Source organism: Anopheles bellator, chromosome 2 (assembly GCF_943735745.2).
Source record: "Anopheles bellator chromosome 2, idAnoBellAS_SP24_06.2, whole genome shotgun sequence".
NCBI classification, from domain to species: domain Eukaryota; kingdom Metazoa; phylum Arthropoda; class Insecta; order Diptera; family Culicidae; genus Anopheles; species Anopheles bellator.
The window spans coordinates 11,746,366-11,760,257 of NC_071286.1; the positions used below are offsets into that span (position 1 = coordinate 11,746,366).

A 13,892-nucleotide genomic window follows, 5' to 3' on the forward strand; every position below is an offset into this window, starting at 1 on the left:
GTCGACGAGCACATCTCCAATCGCTCGACGGTCGTGTGCCGATGTGAGCGAATGGAGACAGCAGAAGAAAAAGATCGCCCGAGAGGCCGGGGCTCATCGTCGTGGTATCAGTTTGCAGGAACAAAGTAATTGTACACCAGTCCACGCCAGTCTCGTGGTTGGTATTTGCTGCAGTGTCCTGCAGCGTTTTAATTTGAAGCCGTTTCGGTCAGTCGGTGGTTGAGCCATCTGCGGTTGAACTTTTTGCAGCGACGTGCTAAAAGTCACATCTAATCATCCGGACACGACACAGTTTGTTAATAATTCAATATTGTGAAGTATGCAAATAGCTGAGCGGTGAAAATGAGGGCCTGAAAGTGGGAGTACTTGTGGCGCCCCAGGAACGTTTCGTGGTGTCGTTTATGAGAAATACGTTTTATCAACTGAATGGGGATGGGAATAGGGCGTCTATCAGCCCGGGGAACGCCACTTTGAAGTCGGTTGCCGCTAAAGCTGAATGCTGAATGCTTATTTGCAACACCTCGAGGCGTCATCTCCCATTGTTCCCCGCTTTCTTATCGTCGTTGCCAAAGTCCAGTACACGATTTCCCTCAAGTTAATCCACACCCAGGCATGGTTCATAGCCGTAGCTTTGTAGTTTTTGAGTTGCTTCATAACTTTTTTGTTTGGTTGTTGTAAAGAAACAATTCACAGGCCTAGCAGTCAATTGCGAATCCTATCTTTATAGCCAGACCAGCATTCTTTAAATGGGTTCAACCTTCCCCCGATCAGTCGTTATGTGAAGAAGTTAAATAGTCTTCGACTTGAGTGCAATACTGCAAGACTGAAAGCCAAATGCAGCTCTGTCCGGTCTAATAATAATAAAACATAAATAAATATAACAATAATGGGTTATAACGGTCGCACCGTTATAATAATAGTATAATTATCTCTCTTTTTTCGGTTGGTCACCTGTCGAAGCACGGGCGAGAGCGTCAAGAAAGAAAGTTAGAAATTTTATTGTTTCAACTCACCGACCGGCCCCAAAAGCTGCACATAATTGCTTAGCCAACCCCACTCAAGCGTGTAATAACATTACTAAATGCACCCCATTGTTCGATTGGCCCTTCTTAACCCACTTAGCTAACGAGCGGACCGCCGATCGCTTTTATTATGCTCGCATCATAACTTGATCGCACTCGACGACGACGACGCCGGGGGTCCTTCGGAGCTTCGGAGTGATACGCTTTCGAAATGTAAATTGTAAAAAATGTTCCCCAAGAGCGACACACAGCGACCAAACGGTCGCGGCAATTAAACAAACATCACGTCGGAAGCTAATTTTGGAGGCCACCACGTCCACTTTGACGGCTCGTGGCGCGGCAAGATTTTGTGTGTGAGTTTAAATGTAAATTTTAGCACCATTTTCCCGTGCCCGGGGCCGCGGTGTGCGATTAATTATGAAACAAACAAATGGCTCACTTTGGTGCGCGAGTCTGGCGGGCCGCGCTGCGTAAACACAATCACTCATTACGCGGCCACTAGTCCTTTTTTGGGCTCGGTCGGCTAAACACACGATGTTACCCATACCGAAGCGGGGTGCCGATTAATCAGTATGCCACGGGGCACGCTACGGCTTCGCGAAAATCGGAGCGCAACATAGTCGGTTGCAACGTCGGCCGGCGGTCAAACATAGCGGGTTGGAGCCCTTTGCACAGCACATTGTTTGTGCTTTGTGGTCTACAATTTTGGCTCCCGATTTTGTGGGTCAAACAAGCGGGTCGCATCCTCGTGCATCGTGGGCCTATAAGTGAGTTGCGCCGTTCGATAAGCGTTAGTTCGCGCAACACACTCGCTGCCCATCGTTTACGTATGCGAGGCATAGAACATTGCACCACTTAATGTGATCTATAAAACAATGGGTCCTAACCCCCAAACGGCCAATAGTCACGTGCGGTTGCGCAAGCCACCGATTGGCACGTGCTCGGAGCCTCGCACGACATCAGCACGCGCACTCTGCAGCCTAATGGACTCACGATTGGGGCGTGAGTGTTTGGAACAGTTTTATATCGTTTTTTTTTCAAACAACGGATTAGGGCAATCTGAATTCATTTACCTTTCCTTGAACTTTTTGGCTGCCACGAGCGAGGCGTAAGCCGCCTTGGCATCCATCTCGGTCTGATTGGATGCACTGAACTGGGCGAGCAGCGAACCAGGATCGTTGGCAGCCAGGACAGCACCTACAAGACAAACGAGACCGATTAGCATCGTAATCACGAGAGAGAACGAGAGAGAGCGGTGTCACCTTGTTTAAGGATTTCCGGCTCACGGCGATCGTACAGTTCGATCATCGCCTCGAGCCCTTTCCGGGCCGCCGTCTGCAGGGCGGTTTGCATCGTAGTTTTCCTCTTCTTCGGCTTGGTTTTGCTCCCGTTTCCGTTGCCCTTGCGACGCGTCTTGTGTCGCCGCGGGGACACTTCCGTTCGGTTGTCGGGTGAACGATCCAGTACCGGCTGCGTTCCTACGATTGGCTGCGGCAGTTCGACATCGATGATCGATGGAGGCTGCGTGCTGCCGGATCGGCTTAGCAGTCCTTCTTCCTTCGTTGAGCCGCTGGTATTCGGCGGTGGTGGTTGCGTAGCAACGCAGCAGACGAGCAGACAAAACAGCGTGGCCAGCGAACCAACGGCCGCAAGATGGCTACCGAAGGCGAAGGAGTTACATGGGGACGAAATTGAGAAATGAAAGTTAAGGAAGCGTTGGGTCGTTTCGCAATCGGTTGTGTAGATTCTTAGAATCGAACGACCTGCGAACGACGGGCACGTGCCGGTTACGAGGGCTTCGTGTGGCCGTACACCAACTTTTACTTTCTTCAGACGAGACCGGCTTAATTGCTGGCGGCGTCGTTTCGGGGAACCATACCGGTTTGCGGCCACTTATGAAACCGGGTGAAAAAACCACACACAAAACCAAACCAACATATCTAACACACTCGCTGGATAAGTCACCGTGCACGAAGAATCGTAAACAGGGGGACCCGTCAGCGCCAACTTGATTGAAGTTCGTTCACATCGAAAAGCAAACAAAAAAAAGGAAGCGTCGCCAGCAAGCGGAGCCATCGTGATCAATTGCTGTCCTCATTTTTACTATCGAATCGTTTACGACCGTGGGCCATTTCCACATTAGTTTCCGTGATAAACATTGTATCTATCTATCTTAATACTCTGCTGTATCGAGATAAAATTGTTCTCAAAATAATTCAATTTAGCATTAAAAAAGCACATTTTCTCACATTCCAATATAATGGCAGATACACCTGAATAAAAAGATTCCTCAAAACTCAACGGAGGGGTCACTGAGTCATCGCCAACCAGCCGTGCCATACCACTTGGGGTGATTTTTAGTTCTTTCTGCCTCAGAAATGAACTTGGAGAATGCAATTAGTGGCCCATGTTTTTCAGCCAGGAAGTGGTCATAAAATGTGTAACAATCCACACCAGCCACACATCCAGCGGACACTTACCATTTTATTGTTGCGTTGGCGAGAGCTGCAGCCATTGCGTCGTGTTGCACTGCGAACGCTGTCCGCCGTTTAATTGCCTTAATTTACCACAAAATATTGATGTCGAGCCGTTTGACCGATTGAACTCCTTTCTGCCTTTATCGATGACCGACGGTAACGATGTAAGTGGCGCTGAAACGATAATGATACGCACGATTAGGTCATCTGGGCCGATTGCCTTATGCACGGATAGCACTTCGATTGAATCACAGTTTGGCAAGATGTGGTTGGTCTCCGTATTGCAACTCACTTTCGGCGGCACCTAGAGCACCAAATGCCTTCCGAAGATCTTGTATTTTGGTGAAAAAACCACGCACGGACGGCCGACACCGGAGCAGAGACCGTGCGAATCGTGGCTCTGGCGTTGCGTTTGAACTTGACTTAGTCCGGGGAATGACTGACCCATTAAATCGAGCAACTCCCTGGCGGATGTCTCCTTCGTTTGCGCGATCATCCCCCTCATAACCGTCACCATCCGCATCTCGCTTATCATCGTCATCATCAGCACCATCATCATGATCATCGTCATAACTGCATGACTTCCCGCTGGCTGCCGGGGACCACTCTTGCCGCGCCAATCGCGGAGCAATTGAATCCCAATCCTGTTTGGGTGTGTGTCCCGTAAGAAGACCGTCCCAGTCCCAGTCCGAAGGCTCATTACTTCTTTCCTTCTCACGTCTTGCGATGCTTGCGGACAAAGAAGGGTGCGCCCATCAAGACCCGGGCCTGTTTGAAATGGTGACGGGTGGCAAAGTATATTTTGACATCACGGAATGTCAGCTCGACGGACGATGGGTTTTGCTAGCCCCAGAAGCACTCGCGGCCCTATTAATCCCGGCACCGAGCAGAGCCGAGAACCCGCGAACGGACTGTCACAAGGAATAGGGGGCCACACGTCGTCAAAGAAAGTGATTCCGGATGCCGGTCACGGGTCGGGTGGGTTCCTGATGGAAGCGTTTTTTTTATATTCCAACGGCACTCGATCATCGCGCGACCCGGTTTTATGTCCGCTGAGCAACCCTCGCCGCAGACCGTGCGCCGTTAGGAAGATTACCGTGTTCTGTTGCTGGTGGTGGTGATGGTGTTGTCGGTGGCAATTTCAAGTTCGAACCCGGGCTTACAACTGGGCGTTTATCGCTGCTTTCTATCTTCGTCGCCACAGCCATCTGCGGCGGCAGACGTGAATCTGGCCTGCTCGTGGGGCTCCAGACCCACGAGGCGAGCTTTTTTTGGCAAGAGTATTAAATAGTTTTAATTGAATCCCTTAACACGCGATCAGAGCATCATTCCAGCAATAGAGGGGATTGTTTTAATTATTTACAACATTGTTCAAAGTAAACAAACTATGGGTATCTATGTGATCAGTCTGCTTTAAAACCGAATTGTAGACGCGAAATTGAGAAAGAAATTCCATTAAACTCAACATAATTCCTAGAACCGCGTCAGTGACCTACATTTGGCTGCCGTTTTTTGTGGTCGCAACGCCCAAAGCGGCTGCTGGTTGGTTGTGTTGGTGACGAAAACCGCAAACTCACCTCTTTAGACGCGTGCCGTCGTAGTGTGGGTGCGTGCTTCGTTCCTTTCTGCGACAGTGCGACGATCAGGTGCGATCAGGTGGATGCTGAGTCCGTTCCTAAGGTCAGCCAGTCAGCCGCGAGGCAATTACTTTCTCGCGACCACAACCCTCACTCACACACACACCCACACACGAGGACAAAAAAAATGCAATCGGGCCCCGGGCCCCGGGCCCACGGGGAATGTTCCGTCCTGGGTGAAAGGGGGTGTCCTGTTTCTTGTTTAGCTAATATTCTTCTTGTTTAAAAAATACAAATATCACACAGTGCTTAGAGTTGAGGGCGAGTTTTCCGAGGGCATTGCTGGGGTGTGGGGGGGAGGCGGCGTGTGTCACCACCCTCCCGCACGTGTAACGGAATCGATCCTCTCACTGACGACGCCCGGCGGCCCGTGTACCGTACTGTCGATCGGTCTGCTCCTTATCGCGCAGCTCCTTGATGGCACTGACATTGCCCCACATCACTTTGGCGGTCACCTGAGGTCCCGCTCCGCCACCCGTCGCACCGCCACCACCGGCACCGCCTGTTGCTCGGCCGGCCGGCGATCGCTGGTGATCGCGCTGCTGACCGGGCCGGTAGTAGCCATTGTGCTGATCCCTTCGGGTGTCACTGTTGCGTGTCGGCTGCTGCTGAGGATGGGAGCCTTCCTCGCCGACCGCCGAGCGGGCAGCGGCCCGGCGGGCTCGCCCTTCCCGGTCGACCCCGGCGCCCCCGTGGGCGGTCGAGTTGACGAAGTTGTTGTTCTGATCCTTCTCCCGGTCACCATTCTTGCACGGATTCATCGACATGTTGGCGCGCGCGCGGAAAGTCGTAGCACAGCACACCTAGCCCCTAGCTGGCTTGCGGATCGGGCCCTACACCGGGGCGGCCCCCGTTTCACGTGCACCACACCCTCACCGGTCCCGGTAACCCTTCACACACGCTGCGCGTAGCGCGGAGATGCTGGCCTGCGCGGAAACCTGCGGCCGAACCAGCTGGAGCTGGAAAGTCTTATGCAACCAGCGGTCGCGCCGACTGTCCCGTTCGGTCCATGTTTGCGGGCGCGCGTGCGCGCGCCCATACGCGCAAGGTGGCCCGATCCGTTTCGGGCTCGATCTTCGACCCGATTCGCCTCGCGACTCGCTTCGTTCGGATTTGGCCCCAAAGGTGGACGCCTTTGGATGCCAGCGAACGAACATTCACGAAAACATCGCCACAGGCCGGCCCGCAACAGCATCTCTCCCCGTGCAGCTGGCGATGCTGCTGCTGCTGCTGGGTAGAACGGCAAGCACGGCGAGAGAAACGCACACCAGCACACGCGATCGTGTCGGGCGCTAGTTGGCCCACCAACCAGTCGAGCCAGCCACAGGGAGCCAGACCCGCGGGAGTAGCGGTACATGGCCACTCGAACCCCGGGCTCAGCCGTTAGAAAAACGCTTTGTGCAGCGCGGCCATTCTGCACGGCCGCAAAGGGGGCCGCTTTCGCCGAGGGCGCATACACGCTACCATCTCGACGACCGACCGATCGGTCGGCTAGATTGGTGTTAGACAGCAGCCGACAGCGAGTTCTACAGAATCGAGCGATCCGACAGCGATCGGGTTCGTCGCTTGCACGCTCCCGGTCGGCCGTTTAAGTCTTTCGATCGGCCGGGCCGGCTGTTTGCCCTTCGCTCCGTGTGTGTGGGTAAGAGGGCCACCGAAATCACCTGTTCGGCGTGGCCGACATTCACACGCAGCCGGTGGTTCCGGTGCAGCTCCCGAAGCATTTCACCTGATCGTCCATTCTCGGCGAATGTCATTGAGAGGCAACGACGCGATGACGTTGTTGTTGTTGCCGTTGGAGCTACGCCTTTTCGGGTGGTTCTGGTTTCGTTGGCTTTCGAGTTCTTGGAAGCCGACCTGCCGGTAAAAGTGAACCACGGACCGTATGGGGCGCCGCGAACCGGTCCGTTTCAATGGAGAACGGTATGCAAAAACCGTTCCACGAAAGCATTAACGAAGCCTGGCGCGATCGCGAGGTGCACCAGGCGAGAAAAGACACGTGGCATTGGTGCACGTAGAAAAAGAATGTGTTCTTTACTTTCGGCAATTTCTAGAGTGCTGCAGTAAAGCTTAGAGTTTTTGCATTGGACGGCCGCAAATTAATGTCTGCTCCGAAATTTCTCTTTGAATCAAAATTCGGCAATGGATACGCTTTCTTTGCCATGGTGTTTAATATTTTCATTACATTAATTTTTATACCATTAAATTTAATTAAACATCGACTGTTAATGATAAATTATTTTGATGCGAATCGCTTGTCAACCATTAATCAGTGTGGGGGACTCGCCATCGCACCATCCGTTCAGCTCCGACCGAAAAGAGAATGACGAGTTAACTTCGCTTTGCCGGCCGCACAACGCGGGGTCAATGCTCGGTTCGGGAATGCCGTGGTGCCGTGGGCTTCGTGAGCGAAAAAGCTCGAACCTGTCGCGCCGTTGACGGTGTTGGTACGGATTCTTTCGCTGGCCCACCAAGCCCAGCGCCCAGCGCACGATCGCCACACCAGCCAGCCAGTCAGGCTGGTTGGCACATTCTCTTTTACCCGCTTTACCACCTTGCCCTTTAATATGTGCCACCTTGAAAATGTGGGTCATTGCAAATCGCGCCTGAACGCGCCTGAACCTGGTGGCTTTGGGCGGGCAACGCATGAAGCGTGTACGATCTTTCGTCTAAGTAGCGCTCCGTGGGACCCGGGTACTTCACCCGTTTGCCGCTGCTGCTGTTGCTGCTGCTGGGGAGCGATGCGCCACATGCAAATGTGTTCGTGAACTGGCCGGTGTGCTCGTTTTTGTGTGGTTTTTGTTTTTGTTTTGTTATGCTTCACCACGTTGTTACACCCTGGCCGTTAAGTGCTTCGGAACGTGCGAAAAGGCAAATGAAGTAACTGCAAATATTTTGGATGACTATTGCAATTCAAATGTAAGGTTAGTCAAAAGATAATTTTAGTGCTTCTATGGTGAGAATATGTAGAGAGCATAAGCCGAGGCTTATATTTACTTTTTTTCATTTTTAAATATTCTTTATGTAAAATTCAAAGTTTTTAAATATGCGATGGTCAACATTTTATTGTTTGTTAACTTAAAACTGCAAAACAACTGCAAGGCGAAGTTCTTGACACGCTTCAAACGTTTGTTTGAAACGCTTCCAGAAACGCACCTTGGTGTGTCCATGCTAAAGCCGTATCGCTGAGTGGTGAATATTTGTGGTGAATAGCGTTTCGGGGTTTCGCTTCATTTGGCGTATTTTCAACGATGGTTTTTAAAGTTAAACATGTTATTAACAGGTGTTGTTGATTGTTACTGTTGGTAGTATGCCAAATGGTGATTGTTTTTTTAATCTTGGAAGAACGGCAGTATTTATTGGTGATGGTGGCTCTGTAAGAAATTTACTATCTTTCCGTTCAAACGGTATATTATTAGTATGTTTAAATTAATCGTATGCAAAGCGAATCAACAGGTTTCTTGCTGCCGGTGAAAAAGATTTATTGCCACTGCGCGACATCCTCGAAATCTCCCATCGAAGAAGGCGGAGCCTTCCGGTACCTTATTTGAATGAACGGGAGAAAGATATCCTCCAAAAGTTTGTTCAGTACGGCACATAAAAAAGGCACACGCAACCTACGCCGAACGGAATTCAATTAAATCGAGCCCGAGCCCGATGGCAAGCTTTTGCCTATTCATCTTCCCAGAAGACACGGCACTTTGCGGCGAAGCTTCATTCGCCCGGCTAATCGCGTTCGCGGATGACGTCATCAACACTTTCGTGCGTTTCGTGGCGCGCGGTTTTTGTCTCTCTCTCTCTAGGATGTCCAAATTTTGGTCCTGTTTTCATAGACGCAAATCAGGGTCCGCAGACTGATGGGAACGTGATGAGGATAAAAAAGTGTCACCAAAAGCCACACCAGGGACCATTCACACGGTAGCACTGTGACGAACGTGGCCCCGGAGCCACCGGTTTGATTGAATTCTGTGCGCCATTTTTATGGTTTTATGGTTTCTTGTCTCATTTTGATTTTGGCCCAGATTTTCGGCCCTTATCGGTGTTATATTAGCTCGCCGGCACACCACGGCACTATCGGCGTATTATTGCATCCATCCCGAGCGGTCGGTGCGTAGCTGACGTCCGACAATCAGCGCTTCTTATCGGTGGACTGTGCAGGATTCAGTGGATTCTTTTTTCCTGCCGGCCCACACTGAACCTGATACCTTTTCGGTTCGGTGCCGTTATTACCTCCTCTAGACCAAGCTTATAATGCCCCGTTGCTGTCATCGTCAGTACCACAACCACAGGAACGCAGGCGCCCAAGTAATATCCATTTATATGCGCTGCAAGTGTCATAAATAATGTGCCCGTCGTTGAGAGGAATGGGACACAAAAATCGTGGCCCCCCTCGGGGGACGGTTGCAGGTCGAGCGGTGACGACTCCCGGAGAATGGGAAATAAATTTTACGTCCCCCTGTGTATGTGGCCGTTATCAGGCAGTAAAACTGCACTCAAATGCACTGCAGACAGCGACGAGGAGCCGAAGATGGCAAACGAACCGCAGTGGCCACCGTGAAAATCTGCATCTGGCTGGCTGACGATCGCCATCAAGTGGCTGTTGTTGTGCCATCGTTTTCGCCACGTTTGTTATTAACCTTCCCCGGGAGCCCGGGGGTAATTTAGGCCACCGGAAACCAGCGACCGGATCGGGGTGGCCGGAAGCGTTAATGGCAATAATATGCGGCACGCAAACACAAGGACACCCGGGCGACACCTTCGCGGCGAGGAAGATTAATATCACTCATCGCATCGCCCTCGGTTTCGGTTTTTTTTTTTGGGGAGCAACAGGCAGCTCAGCTCCATTTCCATTGCGGTGATGTCCTTGCGGGCAACTCGCGAACAGAGCCGAGCTAACCTCGAGTGGGTGTGGGGCCGAGATGTCACTTGATGCGCCGGTCCTCGAGAAGCAGAAGCAGCCTCTTGGCGCATTGTTCCGCTCACGCCCTACATCCGCCTTGAGCGTGGCCTCGCTCGCATTGTGGTGCCGTCCTGCACCACGGCTGTCAGCTTAATTTAATAACAATCACCCGGCGCAAAACAGGACCCTTTTTGGCCCACGTGCGGAAACATACGGAAGACACAATAGAAAAGGTGGCTGCACGCGTGTCGTCTGCTAACTGTTCTGGTGATCGGAATGACAATTCACAACCTCACAAAAGTGCCGACGACGGTTTGTAGGTCAAGCGAGCGAGCTGAGCACTTGAGTGCTGGCCACTTGTCTCGGCATGAACTGGCAAACACACCACATATGGAAGTGAAATTCCCTACGATCCCGATGACGCACTCGTTGTAGATACGGTTTCAATGCAGTTTAGAGTGCCTTAAAATATAGAAATGCAATAAATTAATGGCGAGTTTCGAACATTTTCTAATCCTCACTTACAGCCTGCCTTCTAGAGGTTACCCTAACTGTACTTAGCCGCAATCGCCGGCACCAACGAACTACGAACGAGGTCCGTAGATCTTCATCAAACCAACAACCGTCAGCCGTAAACAGTGTAGCTTATCACCCCATTCGGTTGCTTCTTTACGCGGTTAAAGATGTCTTGCTGTGCCAGCAACGCCGTATCAGTTGGCCCGAGCAAAGGCTAGCAAACTTTTCAAGAGCCAACCTTCCGTTTTTGGGCTGCTTCTTCGAAATGACCACCACATCCCCGGGGCGGTCGCGGTGAAAAATGTTTAACATTTGCGCGTGAGTGAAGCAGGGCGGGCCGGAAGTCAATTTCGAACGCTATTTATCAACCTTCGCCCGGCCATGATGGATTGGGAGATGGCGAGACCCGAGCCCTGTCTTTCGAGGTTTCCCTTTTTCTTTTAGTTTTCCTCAGCGCAGTTACTGCAACAATCGGGCGTTGTTGCGTCGCGGAATAGCGAACTGTTTTAAATATTGCAGAAAACGGTTTTGTCACCAAGCGTGAGCGAGCACAGGAACCACAGGGACGTGTGTTTTCAAAATGAAATAGAAAGTATACGAACAATGCGAAAAATACTGATGCCCTAGCCATATTTCTTTGCGTAAGGGACGACCTGAAAATCGGACGGAACGAACAAATCGGGGATGGGAAGATGTTGATGATTGCCGTTCAATCTGTACCGAGCTCGGCCTCGTAGTTTCGGAAAATATGGATTCTATTTCGTTCATTCTTATCCTACGCCGGCGGAAGTGTGGAGTTGCCTGCGGTTCGCAAACCGGTTGCGATCGATCCGTGATCGGCGCGCGGATGTGATGGATTTATGTTTATTCACATAAAATCGATAACGCTCTGGCGTTGCCCTTATCAGCCACTGTTTACGTTCATGGGCCTGGGTAGAATCTGGCTGGGCTGGTGAATTCCAGCAGAAACTATTCGTTCGCCGGATGGGTAGCAAGATAGTTTATTTATGTAGTTCGGCCAGCTTCCGGTACAAATCGGAAATTACTCTAGGCAGTTCGCTATTGCGTTGTAATGATGAACACAGTCCTGTTAGGAGAAGACAGATACATTAGGAAATACGACAGGAAGAAATCACTTTAAAAGAATAACGAAAGGTCTTTCAATAATATCGATCGTTTCTGTTGGCTTTAGCAAGAACGGAAATAGATTCTTTCATGTGTAAGAAGATAATCTTAAAATAGAAGAGCATAACTAATTCGAATAAACTGGCAACTCCTTACAGGAATCGTTTTGTCAAGGTCAAAGCTAGTGGAAAACATTTGAATAGTTTTTTTTTGAAATTTCCAATTGACTTATCATTGCGTATGCTCCCTATTGAAATATGTTGTAAAAATGAAGAATAGAACGAAAATTGTTCTGTTCTCCTAATCTATATCTTGTAGGCTTCGTGTCGAAAGTTATCCTTTTCGTGCCGAAAAAACACTTCGAAAAATATTTGGCCGGGAAAAGGAAAGCAAGACTTAAGGCACTTGCTTTGATCGTCTGGAAATGCAAACATAAATTTCCCTGGCAAAGTAACATCACATAAGTCCGTTGACAAAGTGACTAGTTGCAAACAATACGTTAGCAAACTCAATGCAACCTCAGCCAACTTATAGACATCCAGCGAATGTGCAACACACAGAATTACTTTCTTTTTTTCAATTTCTTTGGCTTCCAATAAATTAAGATAAGTGATGCAAAAATGTAGCCCATGGCTATTTCTACTCTACACCTCTGTTTACACTTTATTTTGGGTAGTGGCTCGTTGGTTTCGTGTTCTGGTTGTGGCGTCAATGGGAATTAAACAACGCAAATTTCCATCTGCTGAGAAAGCGAAACCAAGTGTGATTCATCTCCATTTACAGGCCGTTTATTGTGACGATACTGTTGATTGGTCTAACGTTAATTTATGGGTAATAAAATTTCGTGATTGCCAACCTGGCAAAGCGTTAATTGTTGGCAAAACACGGAGGGGACGTCCAATCGCTGCCTAAAACGATAATCGTCGCCAACTTGACGAAGATTTGATTCAAAATTAACGTCGAGTCAATCAACAGTTGGAATCAACAGTTCGTTGGAATATCTAGTAATAAGGAATGTATTGAATTCCATATTGAACAATATTCTTGCAACATCTGAACCTGCTGAGAAACATAAAATTTCGCCTTATTAATATAATTTTTTTCCTTCGTTCAAGAGAGACCTTAAAGGTAATCAGTACTGGAGAAATCGGGCCGGGAAGTAATTTTTTAAAATAATAGTGTTCTTTATTGCAGAACAAGGTGTGTCCAGACCCCCGGTACACGTTCCTTTTCAGGTACCCCAGGGGGCCTGGGGTCGGGAAGTAATGGTTGACGGTGACTATGTTGAATAATATATACCCGATTTTCAATGTTAAATTTTGTACTTGAAATTGCTTTGTACACAATCTTGCAATTTCTTTTTGTTCGTCTTCTACAAGCATTTATCAGCACCCTATCATCTTGCCCGCGTAGCGTTTATGTTATAAACAACTTAAAAATGCCTCTTCAATTATCTTTTAATCAATTTAGTCTACATATCCCTTTTGTGGATTATTTACCCAGTAACACAACTTAGCTCACTATCGCACGATTCCGGACGACTCAGAATCGAGCAAAAAGACTTTCGGGAAACTATTAATTCTCTCAAGTAGCTTCGATCCCACCCTTACTGCACGCTGCGGATTATGCGAGGTGCACCCGAGGTGACGCGGACTAAAACATGCAGAAACAGATTAATGTCCACGAAAGTTCCGTGGCGCTGGCAGTTTGTATCCGCTTCGCCGTGACCACAGAATGTGCTTTAATTGGGATGTATGCTCAAGTTGCACCCGCACCGTGGCCACCGGAAACGTGAAACACACCCAAGGAAGCGTAGTTGATGTGTTTTCTAACCTCTTCGGTGGGGAATTTACGTTACGGTGGAGGATGGTCACCAGTGCACGGGTATCTGGGGGCGGTAAAAGGAGAAAAGGTGATCATAAAACTTGGAGATTTATGAACGGAGTTTTTCGCCGGGGCCCGGTTCGGTGGGCTTTATTAAACGATTTAGTGGCGTATCAGATTTTTCGGCCGACCGAAAGATAGTCACTCCATGAATCATATGCTCCTCGCGCGCCGGTGGAAGGCGGCTAATTTGGAAAGGGGTTTTGCGTAAGCCACCACGTGGTTTCAACGTCACGGCATCATGTTCCGGCTGCGTCGGCGGACTCCTCTGAAAAAAAAAGTGACAACATTATCAAGGCATTACGAGGTACTAAGAAAACTTTTCCTTGTT

The 13,892-nt window shown here is 49.6% G+C and overlaps 1 protein-coding gene across 1 annotated transcript; it reads right to left on the minus strand.

Annotated features, from left to right (window-relative positions):
- Positions 1–5,483: 5,483 nt before the first annotated feature.
- LOC131211227 (uncharacterized) lies at positions 5,484–5,903 on the minus strand. Its single transcript, XM_058204628.1, has one exon. The coding sequence runs from the start codon at positions 5,901–5,903 to the stop codon at positions 5,484–5,486; it is 420 nt and encodes a 139-aa protein (XP_058060611.1).
- Positions 5,904–13,892: the final 7,989 nt, after the last annotated feature.

What these genes read in the sequence shown, in the direction of transcription:
- LOC131211227 (XM_058204628.1), bottom strand. Translation starts at nt 5,903, where the DNA reads ATGTCGATGAATCCGTGCAAGAATGGTGACCGGGAGAAGGATCAGAAC.